The sequence below is a fragment of the Scatophagus argus genome, chromosome 10 (assembly GCF_020382885.2).
Source record: "Scatophagus argus isolate fScaArg1 chromosome 10, fScaArg1.pri, whole genome shotgun sequence".
NCBI classification, from domain to species: domain Eukaryota; kingdom Metazoa; phylum Chordata; class Actinopteri; family Scatophagidae; genus Scatophagus; species Scatophagus argus.
In genome coordinates, this window is record NC_058502.1 from 12,944,851 (window position 1) to 12,966,595 (window position 21,745).

The following is a 21,745-nucleotide window of genomic DNA, read 5'->3' on the forward strand; positions in this document are numbered from 1 at the left end:
ATACCGTTATATAGAGGTCATGATTCATTTTCAACTAAGGAAATGAAAATGAACAATGGATTATTACATTCTAATTCTCTTTGTCCATAATTATATGCACAGAGAGACAGGAAATTATTTATTAATTTGATTGAATTTCAACTGCACTGTTTGTTTGCCTCATTACAAGTACACACATGAAAACCCAAATCCAGAAACATACCGTGAACATATCACTTTATTTATTTAATGTGCCTTCACTACTGGCTTAATTACAAAAGCGCCACGCTTTCACTAAAATACAAATATAAAGATCTTGTAACGGTAATAATTACACTACACAAAATCACAATTATGGGATATTAGGACTTATAAAGTGAGTTCTCTTTAATTTGTTCCCATATGTAAGGTAAAGACATTAGGAAGTCAAAGATGCAGTCAGCTTTTGAAGATTATTCAGTCTCTTAAATATTAAAGATATAGAATTTTTGTTTGTGAGGCCTACAGTATATTTGTTCTACAAGTTCTACAGGTTCTACATCTTTCATAATTTTCTTGATTTGAAGTAAGAAGTTGGAATCTGTTTTTCTGAAGCTTTTTTTGTATTCATTTTGTTTACTGTATTTAAAAAGTGTGAGATGAATCAGCAGTACTTACTTTCTGTAGCTTTCACTTTCTCCTCAGTCACTGACATTTGAAGGCTGATTCTTATTTGGGCTTTTGACCTCACACTATAAAGTTTAGAACAAGTATTCTTAAAATAATTCCCCACTTTTGCAGTTTTCATATTACAAATGCAGTGTTGTTTTTTCCTTTGCTTTTCTGTGTCAGGCAGTTGTGATTTCATTAGCAATTAATTTGTTTTATTTAATTTAATTATTTGCCTTCTGGGAGCCAGACAAACCTCATTTTTGCTGTGACAGACGTGTCAGGCTGACCTCCAGTTCAGACACTGTCTTTCCATCCTGATTTGTGAGGGGCCAGTCACAACCAGTTATCTAATTTGTTTGATATGTTCAGTGAGTCAAAGTGGCTTGAAGATGAGAACTAGGGTTCTGTTGTATAAAGCAAGATAGCTAAAGTAAACTTTTACTTATTTCACCTTAACAGTCCAGCAAAATCTTTTTATGAACCAGTTAGAAATAAGCAACACAGCTGCTGAATCTTTGATCAGATCTACAAGGCCTCGTTTAAATGGTCTGGCTTTAGTAAAGGAAAGGCACTGCTGCACTGTTGGTGTTTCAGTTTAATAACCAGACATTTCATCTGCGTTTGAGCTGTGCATGTCCTGCTGATATGCAAACTAGCTCAGAGCTACTTTCATTTCTCTAATTGGTTGTGCCCAGAGGTGTGTTGGTCTTCCGCAGTTGATGAAGGCCCTTGGAAATCGCAAAGGTTGCGATGCAAGGTAAGCCATTGTCTGTATCACAGGCCAGTGTTCTTTGAAGTGAAAATTAGCAGGCTTACTGCTTCTTTGTGTTTTGGAGCTGGCAGTGTGTCCACACAGGTGTCTACAGCAGAGTTATTTATTATTTGTTTGGTACCCTATAATGGTGGTTATTCAGCATCCACCATCAGTAGTTATGTGCCTCGTAGCATTGGAGGTATGTAATGGAGGAAGATATCAATGACCTTTGACATTCCAGCACTGCATTTTGTACATTTTAAAGAGCCTGGTGATCAGTGTTAGTGTCTCGGAAGCCAGTGAGGGTTCAGGTCCTTGTTGCTGGAGTGGCTACACCAACTTGTTAGTCAAAGTATGTTCCATTTATTCCGACCAAAAATGGTCCTGGGTTTAAATGCAATGGGCTGTGTGGGTGGGCGTGTGGGTACTGATGAGACAATGCAACAACACATTCATGAGTATGAAGGCAGAATCCAAAGCAAAGTGATTTGTGGTTTCATGGATGATAAGGATTTGAATTATCAGGAAAACAGAAATCAGAATCAGCAGGTCTCTTGTTACAATGATTCCATGGCAAACAAGGAGTTCACATTACAAAATAAATTAGGAATGTGGGCTTGCATATATTTGAGTGACCGCTGCAGTGTCTTGCCAGATGACCAGCTCCAGTAACAGCTGAGCCAGACTGAGCTTCTTTTGTTGGCCAAATCACTCTGTGTTTTTGGATACTTTTAGAGGTGCTCACCAACAAGCCATTTGTTTTAAGGATGTCAAACCTTTCGGAAGTGGCCACTCTGGTGCAGAGAGAACTGAGCATTAAATGTGAGAAAAAAATAAAATAAAATAAAAAAAATAATGCACACAAAAGACTGTGGCTGTATCAGTGAGCACAGCCACATAAATATGGACTGTCAGCTGAGTGTCATTGTGGTGCTTTGATGTTCTGCGCTCTAACAAGTGTTCCCAGCTGGAGAACAGTGTAGTCTGAAAGCACGAGCTGGTAATGCACCACATGCACTGCGCAACATTCTGACTGAAAAAAACAAATATAAGATGTTTTCTTTTCTCACCCAAATCTCCAATCTTTCCAGTCTCTGTTATGAAAGTGACATATTTTGTCATTGGAGGGAACTCACTCCAACGAAATTCGTGCTCTGCATTTAACCCACCCAAGTGACATGCACACACACAGCAAACCCGGGGCAGTGGGCGACCGCGTGCAGCGCCCGGGGAGCAGTGGGGGCTAGGTACCTTGCTCAAGGGTACCTCAGCCATGGACACCGGGACGGGGAATCGAACCAGCGATCCACCAGTTACGGGTCCGACACCCTAACCTGATCCACGACTGCCCCATGAAAGTATTTTCATTCATGAAAGGTGAATGAAAATACTGTACATCTTTTGAGAAAAACCGTCAGACAAATTTAGTTTTATTCCAAAATGACCTTGTCACATGTCACATAATGTAATCTGTAGGTGAAGATAGTTTTTACTTAATTATTGCCCCATACATTTTTAGAGATTATGATGATTTGGATATTTTTTTCCAATTCTGCTCTGTGGAAATCTTAACAGATCGAGGCCTCACCTGCCAGAAAAACTCTATGAATAATAAAAAAAAAAACACAAACAGTTGTTTTTGCAGTTTCATTTTACCATCCCAGATTGCCGTTGATCTTCCCATCTAACTTATCAAGAAATATTTCCTAAAAAAATCAAACTCTCAAATAAACACTCCCATACCTCCACACAATCCTTCAGATTTTGTATGCCTCCGCTCAGCCTGCTGGCATCACGTGTACGGCTCTGTGCAAATATATATATATATATATATATATATATATATATATATAAATATATGCTGTTCTCTTCTCCTTCTTCTCCTTTCCATTGACACAGCCACCCAACTTTCTCATGCAATATACAGGAATGTGTTGCTAAGCTGTCCCCAGTTGTGAATCTAACGGCAGAATAATAGACTGCATCAAGAGGTTTTAGATTGGAGGCAGGAGAGTGCATATAAATTACCTCACAGGCCAACAGTCCACGACAGATAAAAGGGTTGACTGAACTATTTGCAGTTGTGATACATACAGCCCATATATATTTAAACAAGTAGAAGTTTCTTCTCACTTGGCCTCTGTACATCCCCACATTGAATTTGAAATGAAACACTTAAGATGTGAGCGAAGAACTTTAAGTCTAGGGATTTGTTAAAAGTGTGGCATTAACCATTTAGGAATTACAGCCATTTTTATACACATACCTCCATTTTTGGTGGCTCACAAATGATGGAACAAGCTAATATAATTACAAATATCAGGATTGTTTTTAAATGTTTGGATGAAAATCCTTTGTAGTCAACGACTGCCTGAAGTCTGTAATCCACAGACATGACCAAATGCTGAGTTTCCTCCTTTGAGATGCTTCGCCAGGCCTTTACTGTGGCTGCCTTCAGCTGTTGCTTGTTTGTCAGTCTTTCTGCATTCAATCTTGTTTTCAATAAGCGAAAAGCATACTATTGGACTGAGATCAAGTGACTGACTTGGCCAGTGAAGAATATCCCATTTCTTTGTCTTGAGAAATTCTTGGGTTGCCTTTGTTGTATGTATTGGATTATTATACATCTGCAATATGAAGCGGCCATCAGATCATCAATAAACACCAGTGACCTGCATCCACTGGCAGCCATACATGTCCATGTCATAACGCTGCTTCCACCATGTTTGACAGATGATGTGGTATGCTTCGGATCATGAGCTGTTACTTTCCTTCTCCATATTTTTCTCTTTCTGTCATTCTGGTACAAGTTCATCTTGGTTTCATCAGTCCAAAGAATTTTATTCCAGAAGTGGGTAGGCTTTTTAGGTCTTTTCTGACAAAGTCTAATCTGGCCTTTTTGTTCTTGGGCATCACCAGTGGTTTGCACCTTGTTGTGAAACATCTGCATTTACATTCATGAGGTTGTCTCTTGACTGTAAGCTTTGACAGTGACACGCCTACCTCTGCAAGAGCGTCCTTCACTTGGCTAGATGCTGTGAGAGGGCTTTTCTTCACAAGTGACAGAATTCTGTGGTCATCCACTTTAGTTGTCTTCCATGGTCTTCCAGGCCTTTTGGTGTTGCTGAACTTGCCGGTTAATTCTTTCTTCTAAAGAATATTCCAAACTGTTGTTTTGGCCCATCACAATGTTTTTGCTGCCTCTCTGATGTTTTTATTTTGTTCTTTTTCAGCCTAATGGTGGCCTCTTTCACTTGCATAGATACCTCTTTGGAACTCATGTTGAGTGTTTCAGTGAACAGCTACCAAATGCAAATGTAACACTTAGAAACAACTTCAGAGCTTTATCTGCTTGATTTGTCATTGAGGGAACAGGCCATAACTTGCCATAAAACTGCTTGTCAGCCATTTGTTCCAGGCAGAGGCCAAATTCCAAAACAAACAAACAAACAAAAAAAACAACTTATACTTGTTCCAATATATACCCTATCCTATATATCCTATACTGTATGTTATGTACAACCCAGGACAGGCCTTGCTATTTTTTACCTTCTTGCCCAACAGACCAAAAATCCTTATCATGTAAGACAATCAGACAAGTTTTTTTTTTTTTTTTATCAATCATCATGTGTAATAAACTGGTTAAATAAATGCCTTTGGTGTGTGTGAACTGTGTTCCTCATCTCCAGCATTTACTGTTAAACCTGTAATTTACATCTGCATGCACCTTTGATGCCACCTTTTATGGAACATGCAATTATGTCACTTACATTTTCAACATTATTATCATCATGTAGAGTGTTGATTTAAATGATGTTTGATGATGGTGTGATTTATAATGATTAGGCTATGAAATTAAAATTATTATGCTCTGTCTGCTCAGTCTGTTGCACATTTTCAAAGGGAAATTATCTGAAAATATGCCTCAGAGAGAGTCAAACACAAAAAGATCTTCAATGTGACTCAATGCTGGCGTGATGAAAGATTATTCAGTGACTTCAGTCCCTTGAACATTTATTCAGTGATCATTAAAATGACAGTTGTGCATTTAGCTTTGTCAAAGTGCCTCATGGTGACACAAAAAACATGTTGCTCAGATTTGTCAGTGGAAGCCAAGAAAAGCCTCAAGAAGTGATTATGACAACTGAGAGGATTGGGTGTCACAAGAGGTGACTAATAGCAAAGTCGCTGCAGGAAAAGAAACTCCCTGTGATTTGTTTCTATATGTTACTTAATCTACGCACACCCAGATTCAGGACACAAGTAAACAAAGGTACAGATATCTTGTTCTTCATGGCTCTTTTCAAGAGAAGCACTGTGGAACTACCAGAGGTGTTTTGGTCTCAGTGAAGGAACAGAGTGTCTACATATCTTTATTACACATCACACAGTGATTGATGGAATATTATGATTGCATTAACATATTTTCCTATGAATTCTTGTCAATTATAAGTAATTTGGAGGATAAGGGCTCAAAACAGAACCATGTCATCAGATAGTGGCAAATATCTGCTGCAAATTAAATTTATCTCACCAAAATATTTTTGCCTTAAGTATCATAATATTACAATGGTAATTTAATTTCCTGACTTGATTTCAGTGATAGAGGACAGGTCATACGGTAGAAATTTCCTGACATTCATTAAGTCATAAGGAGTTGATAAGAATAGATTGAGTTATTGGTAAGAAAGTGGAAGAAAAACAGATTTAAGTGGGTTCTCTTTCAACATTTCAAAATTTGATTTTAGGAGTATAGTGACTCTGTCGACCAGACTGTTTGAAAAACATCTCCCTAGAGTCTAATCAGTGTCTCCTCAGCACTTTATGAAGCTAAATTAAAAACACAATAGTCTGTTATTAAAATTATTTTCCTTTGAGAAGACCAGACAGCTTGTTTGTAAACAGATTTTGCTACTCTTGTTTTTCAGTCTTTGTGTTGGCTTCATATTTGCAAGTCATATTGATCTGCTCATCAAAATCTTGTAAAGAAAACAAATGAGGTTATTTCCCAAAATTACTATTGAGTGTATGCCTTATTATTAAACTGACTGCTTTGGCTTTTGTAAAACCTGCAGCTGACTGGGAAAGAGGGTTAGTGAAATGTGACCACCGGTGCTGCGTGTATTTGCCTGTCGAGGCATTTCGTAGTGAGGTCTGTGTGTGTATGCATATTTCTATAGTTGTGGGGACAAAAATCTGTTTACACAGTCATATTGTGAGGACCTACCTTACTTATACTCATACAAATCCCTACAATGGAATTAAATATATGGGTTAAGACTTGCTAGTTTAGGATTGGGCAAGTAATGTTTATTGTTATGGTTAGGTGGTGGTTAAGCCTCCAGGAAATTAATGTAAGCTTCCTTATGTAATGTCCCCAAACGTGATGGAAACAACACTGTGTGTGTGTGTGTGTGTGTGTGTGTGTGTGTGTGTGTGTGTGTGCATATAGACCAATGCTAGAAGCACCGGTGTCATTTGCTTAAATGTCATTTAGAGCCTCAGGATAGTCTACATACAAACCTGGACTGACCTTAGAGGTGCTTCAGGGCTGACTGAGGAGCTTCACTGAGCTTCAAAGATTCTTCACAGCCGGAATGTAAAAATGTTCTTCTGGTCACACTGGTGCCTGGTGGTGAGTGACGGAGTCTGGCAAACATTTTTGAAGCAGTAACAATTAGTTTTAATAGCTGAACACACACTTGCACACACACACAGGCGCTCAAAACCCACATCCTTATTATCACTTGGTGTGAATAACTTATCACACACGCTGTTCTCAATTTTATATTTTCATTTGCATGTGTGGAAATTCATTTTTCAATGTGAAAACCCACAATTCTGCCTTGAGCAAAACCAAGATAATCCCAGCAAATTAAATGTATTAATTAATTAAATTTGCCTGTCTTAATCATGTTCAACAAAATAGCTAAATGTATTCATGCACCACTGAATGCTTTCACTTTTAGTCAGAAAACATACATTTCAGTTGAATTTGTTTAGTTAATCTTATCTAATCTAATCTATTTGATCTCAAGGAAATTCAATCGAAAGCAACTGGACTTAGTTGCTCAGTTGCTTTCGATTGAATTTCCTTGAGATAACCATGACCTGGATGAATATTCACAGGCTTATTTGATTCCTGCTTGAAACTGGAGGAAATGTAGCATGCTAGCAAAATTTATAACTGAAGGTAAACACTTGTGAAGCTGCTTGTATTTCCTGAATAAAAAAGAGGACTGAAAAGCACTGATAATATTGTGCTTTTGTAGAAAGTTTCCTGCCATCTCTTTCCTTTTACAAAAGAATTGCATTCACACAGTGTTATGAATGTATGCTTGCAATGTGAGTGTTAGCAATGGAAATGTTAGCCACCATAAAATGTGACACAAATACATTCAGAAAGACACAATATGTCCTAGACTGCTATGAGTCAGACACACTGTGACACAAACACCCATTTGACATTTTATTCTTCTTGCAATGTTGCCCCTCTTTACAAAAAATACAAAGTAGATATCCATAATTCATGTCTTTAAGGTTCTCTGAATAATGGTCCATGTGTGAAAATTTATGATCGCCACTGAAAAAGATTACCCTGACCCTGTTTGTGCCTTTATTCCTTAAAGAAATACTTGTTTAGCTCTGGTGACGTGACTGGTGATTGCAACTGTTCCCTCAGTGACTGCAGATGTTACATAATGAACCAGTTTCTCAAGAGCCTTAGTGAGAGCTGACCAGACAGGGTGAAAAACTGAACTGTAAATTCATGCATGCACATGTTTCATTAATTTACACCAACCTGTATGCAGCTACGTTTTACAAAATAAAAGGAAGAGGAAGTGGACACACTAGATTTCAACTATTTCTTCTTCATATAAAATATCTGACTCTGACATGTGTCACCTGTACTGGTTTCAGAAAGGGCTCAATTAAAGTCATACACTATTGTCTATATTTGTGGGGAAATTTCACAGCAGTTCGCACGGCACTTCATTCATCAGTCCTCTTTACGTCTGTTATTATCTTGGTTTTCGTCAGCATGAACTTTGTCCCTGAAGGGAGGATAGGAGGGGCCATGCATCTCAAACAGGTTTACGGCTGCCTGTGAGCAAGTTTGGAACCTATCCATTTTGCATGTCAAAACTGGAATCCACACCCTCCATCTCCAGACTGTTGATCATGTTCAGACACCTCCTTGTCTTTGTTTCTTCCAGCCGGCTTACATTAGCTCCTCCAAACACTGACATGAGCTGAACACACATAAATCTAAGAGGGATATTCTGCGAGCACTCAAGAGGATTTTCACAAAGTTTGCAATCTGAATGTAAGTTACTGTTATTGAGTTAACATAATGGTGTTGGGACTACCTCGCTGTGATTTTGAAGCCTTGAAAAGCAGTCAATAAGGTGTAGCGGCTCTGTAAGAATATCAAACACCAAAGTTTGTAGATGAATTCTCTGAACAGTTGGGGGTTTGTGATAAAATGTGTTAATAAATATGCTGTTTGTACAGTGTTGCGAATTGCAGTGTAGGTTACGACTAAGCAGCTGCTCAATGTTTCTTTTACAGTTTGGCTTATCTGTTTAAATAAGGCACAGCGGAGTGAAAGCCGCCCTCAAGTGATCTCACACAAACTCAGTTCAGAATGTAAATATAGGATTAGATCAACATAACAGCAGAGTCCATAAATGTTCCTACAAATGGAGAGAAAGAGGAAAGGACAGCTGTACTGAGGTTGTTCATTTTTAGTTTTTTTTTTTTTTTTTTACCAGCACTGAAACTGACTTGACAGTGAAACATTCACACAAACTTTCCCATGCCGGGTTCTCAGCTGTACAGTCAGCTGTACATTCAGATGTATCAGATAACCAACTGACAAAAATATATAAAATATCACCTGTTTGTTGGACAGAAAGGCATGTTTGCTTACATCCAGGGAGGACTGAGAGGATTTACTATGACAAGCAATAACCACCTTAGTGAATGTCTGGGTGAAGTTGTTTTTAATGGCATTAGTGAAATAAAATGCTAAAAAGGTTCTTTCTCCTAGGTTTTCAAAAAAGCTTTAGGTTTGTGGCAAAGGTTCTACTTGGTCTATGCATTAGAGTCTGCATAGCAGTATCAATGTATCAATTACCAAAAATGTCTTGTAAGTGAATATTTATATGGTTCTGCAGTTTGTGGGAGATTACTCTGATGAACTTGATTAGAATTTGACTTTATTCTTTAGTCATGCAATTACTAAAAATCGTGAACATTAACAAAATTCTGAGCATATGTCACCAGTAGAAATCAACGTCACGTTTGTGGAGGAGTAAACATAAACATAAGTTGTTTAGTCCTGCACAAACACTGACCTTTATGAATTTTATTTTACCCCACCTTAACTTTCAACCACACTACAGGTGCAGCAAAATCATTTGTCCTTCAGGCATTCACCACTAGTCATCCTTTAAACCCTGCCTGTGAACAGGTTCATCATCAGATAATGATGAGTCAGTTTTCATGATGTGACAGGACATGGCTTGTTAGAAAAGCAGGTATATTTCCCACGTAAGGCACTGTGTAATAGTATTAGAGAACTTCTTACAGATGACAATTATTATCATTACTGTGTATTTGAACTCAACATATTACAAAATAGCGACCTATGTACAAAACTCAATCCCAATGTAAACAAGCACTGGAACCTTTACCAAAAGGCACATGAAGTTCTGTTTAGTTACTAAGAAGAAAGTAAACAACTAACTGCTAATTCACAGTTCTTGGTTAATGTAAATAAACACTTAACAAGTGTTTATTTACGTTTGGTGCCATTTGTCAGTCGTTTCAGAGTTTATCATAGTATATTAAGAACAACGGTCAATATGTAGATTCACAGCTGAATGTACACGAGACAGTCTGTTCCCATTTAACTGATCATAATCTACTATAAAGTCTGTGATTCAGTGGAACTTAGGAACGTATTGTTAGCTATTTTATTAATCAACACATTACTCATGTTTTGTCTCTCAGCAATGTGTTCACATTATTGTATCACAAACTGCAATAAAAGTTTAGTTTATACATATGACAACTAGAAGCAAAGTTGTCCTTTATAAACATTGTATTGTACTGATTATTGCAGCTTTGGGTGTTCATGTCATAGGTTATTTATTATTTACATATCGTAACCTATGACCTTTCCAAGTAATGTGTTACAGTTTATATGACCTTTACATGTGTTATGTTATAGTTTGGTGGTATTACTTGTTACCTTTTGTACTTTAACAATATGACCTTTTCATGTATTGTGTTATAGCCTAATAGTATTAGTTGTTACCCTTTATACTTTAACAATATGACCTTTCTCTGTACTCCATAACACTGTGTCCATTAGGATTAACGAGAGCCAGTCTTACAGCATTTTCTACCCTGTTGTAATGTTTGTTCTCTGATCCTCTCACATCATGTCATTGATTCTGATTATCTGTGACAGGTCCAACTGAAACAGTCTGAAGCAATGGAGTCTCCAGACTTTTCTCTGTTGTCGTCCTTGAGGGGAGAGTTCAAATCAGACGATTACATCCAACCCCATTACAAAGAGTCCTATCGCCTGGCGATTGATTGCCTGGTGAACAACGGCAGAGAGAGCTACCAGGAGTTCCTAAAGGGAGAACGTATCGGATGCTTCCTCTCAGAGGGAGAACTTCTCTTCATCACTCTAAATGCAGAACAGCTCCCTCCTCAGACACATGCAGAGGAAATCAGTGATGGTCCACCGGACAGCCAATCATCCTCAGGAACATACTGGCCCATGCACTCGGATATGGATGCACCAGATTTGGATTTAGGTTGGCCAGAGGTCATGCATGATACACTGCAGACAAATATAGATCTGCTCTTTCACCCCCCAAGACCAAACAACCCCACCATCAAAGAGGTAGTGCGGAAGAATATTCAGGAAGCAAGACAGGTAATCAAAACTACCTAAGCTTTGTCTCACAACAGTAAATAGACTGAGACGTTCTGTTTCTCCCTTTGGTTTAATTTGTGTGTTTCATCAGCACCTCTCCTCCTGAAGGCAGTTTGCAGGAGTAAGGAGCATCTGCTGGGGTTGTTAAGGTCACAATCGGGTTTAGCAACTTTGTGAACAGTATACACAGAACCAGCACTCCATTATGGAGTCATATCCTTCACATCCTCAGTTAGTCATCATATTGTGCTATAATGAATCATAAACTAGTTTTGTGGCTGAAATTTGCGGTAAGAAGACAATTAGTGTTCTGCTGCCATGTTACAACCTTGTTACTGCAGCACTGGCTTTTAATCAAACCAACTTCACACAGAACTGATGTAACCTTTTCCCAATTCTTCACCACACAGTGTAAGTACTGTACTGCAGAGTAATGTAAAGCAAAATAAGAAGAAAAAAAAAAGTCAGTTTTGGAGGATGGACTAATATTTAAATGTAAACATTTGCTGGACATACCTTATTAAAAGTGACTAATGCTTGAGTTCATGTGAGGAACTGTCTTTTCACAAACGCCTCCTACACAGGAGAGGAAGGAATTTGTCTAAATAACATGCAATGAGTTCATTGAAGGGTTCCTTACATGCTGCTTGTTGCTTCACCACATTGTATTCAAACAGTTTAAGGTGAAATTAAATAACAGAGAGAAAAGCCTGAAACCCCAAATACTTAAGAGCGACAGAAATGGATTTGGAATCAAAGCTCTTATTATAAAATACAGAAATGATTGTCCTTGCAATAAAATCATATTGGCTATTTCTACTTCACACGCTCAGTCTGTCTCCAGTTTAAACTCAGTTCTTTTGTTATTGGCATCTCTCTGAGGTTTTGAGGGCTTTGTCATCTGGATGTCAGACTCACATTTACCATTGATGTTCATAAACTTATGGCTGTGAGTGTCTTCTTAAATAGGTCATTCACAGGTTTCATAAGTAGAACTTGGTGAAATGCACTGCAGCCACTCTTGGCACACCGAACTGATGATGATTTGTTCACTCTGTCCTTGCAGGTTATTGCTATTGTGATGGACATGTTCACTGATGTAGATATATTCAAAGAAGTTGTTGATGCCTCTATACGAGGAGTCCCAGTCTACATCCTTTTGGATGATTTCAGCTTGAAAAGTTTCCTAATGATGGCTGAAAATCAGGATGTAAAAATTCAGCAACTGAGAGTAAGTATGTGGTTTGTAGCCACTGTTTTATTTTCTGTTGTTTTCAAAACATATTACACTAATATCCTTTGTTTTTGTGGTTGTTATTGTTTTTTAATGGAACAGTTAGTCTCATAAGAAGCTAAGCTATGTGAACAACATAATTTGAGGGTGACAATCTAAAACAGCACTTGTAAAAATAGTTTAATAGTTTTTTTAAGAGTCAGGTTAGCTTGTCATAGTCCCATTTTGGTTAGGTTTAGACAGCAAAACTATTTCAGGTTTGGGTTAAAGTTACATGTGTTTGTGTTTTTGGAACAACAGGCCTTTAGAGCAACAGACATTTGTTTTGGTAATGACAGGCTGTTGGACAAATGGACTTTTGTATGGTGGCCAAGACAGATCAACTTACAGTAACTTAAAAAAACACGTGCAAATAGAAGAAACACAAGCAAATTAAAAAAAACAAAACTATCTTGATCAACAGCGGTGGCATGATGTCTATAACGTGGCGTGTTGTCTGACTTTGTAGTGAGTTTTTGTACTTGGTTGTGTTGTGTGTATTTGCAGCACGTTTTCTGAATATTCTGAATGTGTTGTCAAACTGATGAATAATTTGCTTGTGTTTTGTCTATTTCCATGTGATTTCTGAAGTTGCAGTTTGTTGGGCTCCCTAGGCCACCACACCTTCGGTCCAATGTGACACGTTAGGACCTTTAGGGTCATGTAATGATAGGCCATAGGATGGCATATCACCACTGTTTTCCCATTTCCAAATTGCGTGCAAAGCTAAACTAACACAACTAATCTAACACTCGGCAAGAAAACAAACTGGCAACTTAAGTACAGCTATATCTTTGCCTTGTCCCTTAATTTACTACATACAAATGTTTAGAGCATTTTTAATACGCTGTATTATTTCAGATCCTGGTTTGTCCTGTTCTTTGGGTGGAGTCATAATTATTGATTATTATCACACCCTTTAAATTCCACATGTCACATGACGACAACAACAGCAACAGCTCTGGGGCTCAGCAAATATTTAAAAGGTTAAGAATGATGTTTATCTGGTGTTCACTTGATGACTTAATACTTAATACATCCTGCTGTAAAAGTTAACCAAGATAGAATTTTTCTGACATTTTCCTTTTGCTGCTGTGACCACAGAACATGAGGGTGCGCACTGTGAAAGGTCAGAGTTACCTCTGCCGATCAGGAGCTAAATTTCATGGGGCAATGCAGCAGAAGTTTCTTTTGGTCGACTGCCACACGACAATATATGGTTCATACAGGTAAATAAAACCGCAGTACAAGTGAAGCTGTGGTTGAGACCACTGAGGTATAAACTAAATGCATTCATAAAACAAAGCACTGCATTTACTGTCACTCTCTCCAAAATTGCTGTCATTTCTTGCTGATGCCATTTCATGCAGTTTCTGACTGTTATGAATGTGAAAAACAGGTTCCTGAAAAACAGTTACAAAAACAATAATTTCAGTACAAATATGAACAAAAAAACATAAAGCTCCTAAAAATCAATTCAAACAATTGTAATGTTTTTGCTTTATCTCTCTAGTTACTTCTTATCTTTGTTACATCACACATCAGTCTATGTTCCCCACACTAAATCCATAATTATTTGTTGTTTGTTTGCAGCTTCACTTGGTCATTTGAGAAGATCAATCTGAGCATGGTGCAGGTCATCACAGGACACCTGGTGAAGTCCTATGATGAGGAGTTTCGAACACTCTACGCCCGGTCGAGTGTACCAGCTGAACTGTGCCCCCTGGAGGGTTTGTTCCAACACAACGGACCACATGAACAACAGATGCTGCCAAAATTTCATTCTGCACAAAGAATTGAGCGCAGGGACCAGTTGAGGCATACTCTTGACACAGTCTATAGGAAGACCTGTGAGAAGAAAGTAGGTACAAGAAACTTTGAAGAGAGACTCTTTGATGAGGAGCCTAAAGGGCTTGGACCCTTGATTGAGAATGGGATTGGCGTTCATAAGCAGATGCACCAGCTTCAGTCTACGGAGGTGACAAACTTCCTGAAAAGGCACAGCTATGCTGGGGAGAGGCAAGATGGATATATGCCGCCCAACATAAGGCCCAGAGCGAGCAACTGGAATATCTCTAGGGAAACAGGAAATGTCACAAACATCTACCCCATGGACAATTATTTACAAGTTCCACTGATAAACAGAGGTCCAAACATACTTCAGTCTTACAATTTAACTGACAAACAGGTTATGTCCATGCAGCAGAACATGCCAACAACTGAGAAAACATCCAAGTCCTTCATGCGCACATTGAGGATTGAGTCTTATCTCCAAAACCCTGACGTCCCATTCAGAGACTCTCTTGACTATTTAGACCAGTTTGAACCACTGGACAAAGCTAATGCCTTCATGCAGGCAAGAATGAGGTCTTCCCTTGTTGTCAAGTCTACCATACCAGAGCAAATGGAGCCAGACAGATTCCTAAACAGTTCCTCTGGTATTAGCTCTACAGCAGCATCAAACACACCTTTGCACTACTCATCCATGCAGTGGAATCCAACTGCTGAAAATAGAATGAGCGATGAAGAGTTCATGTTAAAGAGAAAAAGTCTGCAGCTTTTGGATGATAATTGGAATAACACAAGCTATGGTCCAGGGAGAAACCCTTACCAGTCTATCTACACTAGCCTAGGCAGAACTAAAAGTGGGCACATGATCACAAACCCTGACATCCTGACCGACAGTTGGCACAAAAGGCACAGTGTCGCAGACCCAAAGTCAAACAATGAATATGCACATGAATCCTCAGGACACATGTATGAAGCTTTTGCAAGGATGCAACTTAACAGAAGCACTGCAGGGATCAATGCACAGAATGGAGGATACGGGCCAAATCTGAATGAAGATCAGAGGTCTGTCTCTCAATATGATGCCAATAGTATCACAGGCACAAAGAGCACTAGTACTCACATTGCTCAGGAGCCACCGTCCAGGACTGTATCTGCAGCAGCCCTGCATGCAAATAGCACAGATCTGACAAATAAATCCAATCACGTGGGCACTCAATATTTTCTAAAGAGGAGTTCCAAGAAAATAAAATCTCTATTGAATGCACCGGAGAAAAAAGAGGATTCAGTCAGAATCATGGAAACACCAAGCCTGAAGTCAAGTGGCAGTACAGACACCCTAACTCCTGAAGATGAGGAGGGGATATCAGATGGACAAAGAAACGTTCACCAAAGAGCAACCAACTCTGTCAAATCCTCCTCACAACACCACAGGAGTCGGTCTGATGATGAAAATTTAAAATATTCAAAACCTCGATTCAGAGTTGAGGAGCACCGAAATCCACTGCAGAGCTGTCTCCCCAAAACTACACAACAGAAGAAGCCCACTGTTCTTGACAGGAGCGCAAGTCTTGGCCTTGACAAAGGAAGCTGCAGCAAAGATCGAGGTGACGAGAACCGCCTTTACAGCGGGGTTGAACCTCTTTGCTCATTTGAAAAGAAACACTCTATGAGCTCTGTGCACAGCTCTAGGGAGAAAAGCCTTCCAAGAGGTGAGGCAGCTATTGAACACAACCTCACTCGGTCTGCGAGAACTCACCATGAAAATAAGCTGGGAAGATTCTTTCAAAGAGTGGGAAATCTTATACACAAGAACAAGTAGTGACATCTGTGGTAGCATAAAGCATAAGCTACACATGTCACTTATTACTAATGCACATTTGACTTTGACATTTGTCTTTTGACGGTCTTTATTTCTCTATCTACTTTGAAAAAGGTTTTAGTTGTTTACTTTGTGACCTTATTTTATTGTATACAGATGCACTGGTGAATGCCATTAAATGAAAAATATGTTTTGCATGAAGACATGGAGAAAACTTTCATATAATAGATTCCTGAAATACCACTGCTGTTTTTATGTTTGTCTTTCACTTGTGCCAATCTGAAGCCAAAAAGTCAAACACTGGCCACAAGTACTGCAGATGCATAGAAGTTCATGCAATGGTCAAAATGTCACAGATGTACATAACTTACTGCTGCAAGCCTGGTGTGTGTACATGCCAGAGTGCTATTGTTGCTTTATTCAGCGAATGTCTCAATGTTGTTGGCAGGTTGAAGTGCTGCAAAACATGCATGTGAACCACCAAATCATATAACACACACACGATACAACACTTTCATAACTTCTGTGTCACACAGAGGTTTCATCAACGCTATGTGCGTTGCAACAATGTTGTAAAATAGATGTTTAATTTTTGTAATAAATATCTGGGCCCTTCTCAGTTTCACGAGAAACTAAGAGTATGTCTTATTATCTCCTTTAAAATCTACGTGACTGCACATGTATGTAACATACTGAAATGACTCATACATCCAAGGTTTTTTTTTTTATTCTATAGACAGTGTACCATATGATGAAATTTAGTGTGCACTATAAGCCCTCAGTGGCCACTGATTCAACAATGTCCTATCAGCAGGCGCTCCATCCTTAACCTCCTTTACTTGTGGGTAAGCAGAGAGCAACATGGAGTAGCACAAACTGGAAGAATTAATCTCTTTGATTCATATCTTCAGGTACATAATATTACGACTGAGCATTCATTACAATTTTAAATTGTAATTTTAAGCGAGCATTCATTACAATTTTAAATTGTAATTTTAATGTTGTTTGTCAGGTATTAGCTCTATGTGTTTGTCCTCAGTCATATTTATGGGAATGGGGGGGGGAATTAAATGCTCTATGATGACCAGTGTATTTAGTTTCTTTCTGCCACCTGATAATAAGCCATGTAAATGACACACTTACTATGGAGTGGAGTTAAAAGTTTTGTCACATGATAATTTGACATACTATGCAAATGGAAGTGCCTAAAATCTGCTACAAAATGGGGAGTAATATGCAATTGCTCCACTATCAGGTGACTGCAGAGGGAAAAATATTGAGAAGCCTTTTGAATAATACAGTTATCATCAGTCACAGTTTTATTACACCTTTCTGGAGTCTGACAGGACATAAGTCACAAAGTGAAGGTCCAACATGTACACTGTTGACAAAGAAAATAACAGAAAATTACAGCTTCTGAGCTCCATTAAGCTTTTATCAGCATTGTTTTGATTAAAAAAGAACAGTGGTGGGAGGAGGTGGCATAAGCAACTGAAATGAAGACTACAGGCTAAACACATATTTAAGCTTGTCTTAAGAACCTTTTAAAAAAGACACAGCAGACAAGCTCACACTTAAAAGGTTGAAAGGTGAAAATTGAAGTGACAAATAATGATCTGTTACTAATGTGAGACTGAGCAGGAAATAAATGTGTATAAATAACAATTTAGGATCCAAAATGGATGACAAAAGTATAACAAGACCATTAATAAAGAGAAGGGAGTCAAATAAAGTTGTATAACAAAATTGAACCAAATGTCCCACACAGCCCCAGTAACACTGACAACAATATCCTGCAGTACCTCGTCCTCTAAGGTGGTCTTTCCAGTGTCTCTCACTTCAAAACTCATTCCAGTTGTAGTGGGCTTTAAATAGAAGAGTTATGTGTCCATCCATTAAAATAAAAAATAAAGGGCCACTTTTTAGGCTCAGTACTTTCCCAATAATTCTAAAGACTTGTTGTGTTTGGACATTATACAAAAAAGGGAACAGATTTATTTTGCACAACCACAAAAAATGTCAGTGCAACCTCAGGGAAAATCTCTTAAAAAACAGTGAAAAAATACAAATGTCATTTGCATCAAAGCAGATTCTGTTTCATCAAGATTTTTTCTTTCTTTCATTTTCCCCTTTCCAGGCTATCCATGCACCTGCAATCCCTCATATTCTTAAATTATTATGAGGGACAGCACCTGCACTTGTATGCATTTTTGTACTGAACATAGTTTGTGTATCCTTCATCCATGTCTAAATGGCAACCAGATTTGTGTACAAATGTATTCCTCGGGATAAATGAAAAATATATTTCAAGCTAATCCCATCCTTTCCTATAGTGTCTGTCTCATCTTATTCCAGTATGCACTGTCAGAGAAATAATTTCAATGTATTTTCTGTTGTAAAAAGAAAATATCTGAGTCTATCTTCAGAGAAACATCATCGGTATACATTTGCATACAGCGAGCACCACTCAGAAACACTTCTCATGCGAGCTTCCTTCAGTTTGTTTTTTCACTTAAAGTCCAAGTAAAACCATAATAAGAGTTCTGAATTTGTCACACCACTTCACATGACTTTAATCCTGATCTCAACCTAATTTAAATTGTAAACCACAGAAACACTATGGGAATTTTATGGTGCACATGACCTTCATATTGCACTGAACATTGCAATATGAACAATGAACATTTTCATTCTGAAACACACTGACATGTGACAGTGAACTTTTTGTGATATACCTACCGCACTTCTTCCACATCCTGACACCAAGGTTAAAAACACTGCTGGTGTTGCAGCAAGCCTCATTGAAATGCAGTTCACTTACACCAGTTTAATTCACCACTGGAGTGAATGGATGTGACCTGATTGTGTTGCTGCTGTCCTCAGGTGAGATAAGGGAAGATGGACCATGTGCAATCCCTTGGCAGGCCCACTGTCTCCTGAAAACTATAGGTTATTGACAATTTAGAAGGCTGATGTGTCTGCAGTGATTATTTCAAAAAGGACAAATAATAGTGTTTGCCTCCTGAATAGATTTAGAAATTAGATTCTAATTCTTTTGTAAATGTTAGGAAAGCATCCAAACTATTGAAGAATGATTGTCTCAGTTATTCTCACAAAAGAAATTTTTGATGTTGACCAATAACTATTGAGCTGTCTACCCTCAAACCATTTTTCTTCTTACACACATTTTCGTTTTCTGATTCTCCCTGTAAACCTACTGACATTTTGAGTTTTATACCAAGATTTCTTTTCTTTTTGCCTTTCCTCCAACAAAATCTCTGTGGCATTCTGCACACAGCATTTTTGATTTGAAATTCGTTTTCCCTTACAACCTTACAACCAACAGTTACAGCCACAAAGCGTTGCTGAGAATTTACTAAATGTTTCACAGCGGTACATTAAAAAAAAGAGTTGAACGTAATGTGACATTTTCTTCAAATAGCCAAACTGACAGACAAAGTGTGTCAGACCACACGGGGCTGTGCTCCATAGCTCCACCTCCTGGTTAAAGGCTAATCATTTGTTTCTGTCTCCACCAACTTCAACACGCATCTTATTACATCTACTTGAATGATGGCTGTTCAGAAAATTTTGCTCTGACACTTAAACATGACAATAGAGTAAAAAATGTGAATATAAGCATATAATCTGGGAGCAGCCTTATTTTAGACAAACTGCATGTGGTATACATATGCTAGATTACTATGCTGTAAATGCTAATGCTGTAAAGACACACAGGCATCTTAGAGATAAAGAGAGATCTCTAAGATCTTAGAGATAAATGTGAGCGTCTGCAGTGCATGGACCAGTGACTAATGGCTGAAGTAATGTCTGATTGAGACTGTATGATTCATCGTAAATTATCATAATATCATTATGTAAAAAAAATAAAAAAGAGAACAAACCTACAGATTTATATATATATATATAAAATGCAATACAGAAAGGTTATTAATGACAAAGGTAAAGGGTGATGTCAAATTGGATCTGAGCAGAGACTCCACGAAACGAAACAGAAGTCCTGCAGACACAAATTTGAGTTTAGTCATGCAAAAGTGAGATAAAAACAACGGTGTCAGGGCTTGCAGGGTGATGAAGTGTTGGGGATTGCACTGTGATTCGCTGTGAAGGGGGGATATTGCTGGAAAATCGATCATGAAATAATCGCCTCTCTATATGCTCCTGCGTTGAAGTCAGTCCCCCCTCACTAACTGTGGCAAGATAAGATAACAACACGTGGTTATACTTGCAGTTAACGTGCTCTTATAGGAGAGAGATCAGAATCAGCTTCGTTAAAATGGAGCGCTGATGTGATTTTAAAATTTTCACAGCATGATTTTACCTCCATGTTTCTGGACACAACTTTTTCATATAAATTACACATGCGAGCAAACAAATTTCTTGTCACTCATTTCCGAGATTTGTTTGTATAAATGCAGAGTCACAGTTTATTGTGTGGTGATGATGATAATAATTGCTATTGTCCTGTCTATTTGACTGGATAATTATTGTTTACTTTGGACTCTTTAGATATGACAAAATAATACTTGAAATCAAAAGGAGGCTGAATATTGTGATCAGTGGTTATGTTGTTCAGTTTCTATTCAGTGGAAAGCTTTGGTGGTTTCCTTTATTGTTCATAATGAGTATTTACCAAACTGTACTGAGGTTTCTTATGAGCTGATTTAGTATTTAGAGCCTGAAGTTCTTATTCTGGCAAAAAACTGCTGCTTATTTCATATGTAATCCAGCCCAAAAGGCAAAAATGTTTGATTTTAAACTCAGTGCTGACTCATTTTGTTATCTAATTTCAGTTATTTTACTTCATTGATCACTAGTAAACACAGTATGGATCCTCTGAGTCATGTGTTTCTTCAGTGTCTGTGTGGAGCATCTGTCACAAATATTCATTTTATGGTGCACAACAGCAAGCACAAAAACCTCAGAAAGCACAGTGGAAAATTAATTATAGAGGCTTTCAGGAAGGTTAAACACTTCTGCAGGAAATAAAGCTGGCATTTAAACAATAAGCCTGGGACATTTGTTTATATGCACATGAAACAATAAATTAAAAATGGTGTCATTATACAATCGCCATGAAAACTGCTTGACCTGAAGTGCTCATGACTGACAACCTTTCTTTTTTTTTTGTGAGCACTGCTATAGACAAACAATGTTTTTCTTTGTACTCCACCGAAAAGCTGAATCACTTGGCATGTCTGATGTCAACGAAAGATGGACAGCCGTAATGAATGGTGATTTTGCTTCATGTCACACATAAAGCCCAACAGAAAGACTGATAAGTGATGGTAAATTTAAGAAAACTGTCAGTTGCTCAAATGAAGACAAAAACTGAGGTGAAAAAATCAATATGAAACAAAGACTGGATCTGGTCTTCTCATTGGGAAAAACTTGACTGTGGTGTCATGGCAATCATGTACTCTAAATAAGTTAAATAAGCCTTCAAACTGACTTGTCTTTGTGAGAGTAAGGCGCTAATTTCTCATCTTTTACAAGTAA

General features: G+C 38.1%; 1 protein-coding gene across 2 annotated transcripts; it reads left to right on the forward strand.

Annotated features, from left to right (window-relative positions):
* Window positions 1-1,330: 1,330 nt before the first annotated feature.
* fam83b (family with sequence similarity 83 member B) lies at window positions 1,331-16,857 on the forward strand. 2 transcript variants are annotated; one of them, XM_046402504.1, is made up of 6 exons: window positions 1,331-1,387; window positions 8,602-8,711; window positions 10,866-11,342; window positions 12,409-12,573; window positions 13,720-13,844; window positions 14,209-16,857. In XM_046402504.1, the coding sequence occupies exons 3-6, from the start codon at window positions 10,890-10,892 to the stop codon at window positions 16,223-16,225; spliced, it is 2,760 nt and encodes a 919-aa protein (XP_046258460.1). In that variant the 5' UTR covers window positions 1,331-1,387; window positions 8,602-8,711; window positions 10,866-10,889; the 3' UTR covers window positions 16,226-16,857. The 2 variants fall into 2 exon arrangements, with proteins under 2 accessions (XP_046258460.1, XP_046258459.1); XM_046402503.1 differs by lacking the exon at window positions 1,331-1,387 and having other exon boundaries at window positions 8,428-8,711.
* The last annotated feature ends 4,888 nt before the right edge of the window (window positions 16,858-21,745 follow it).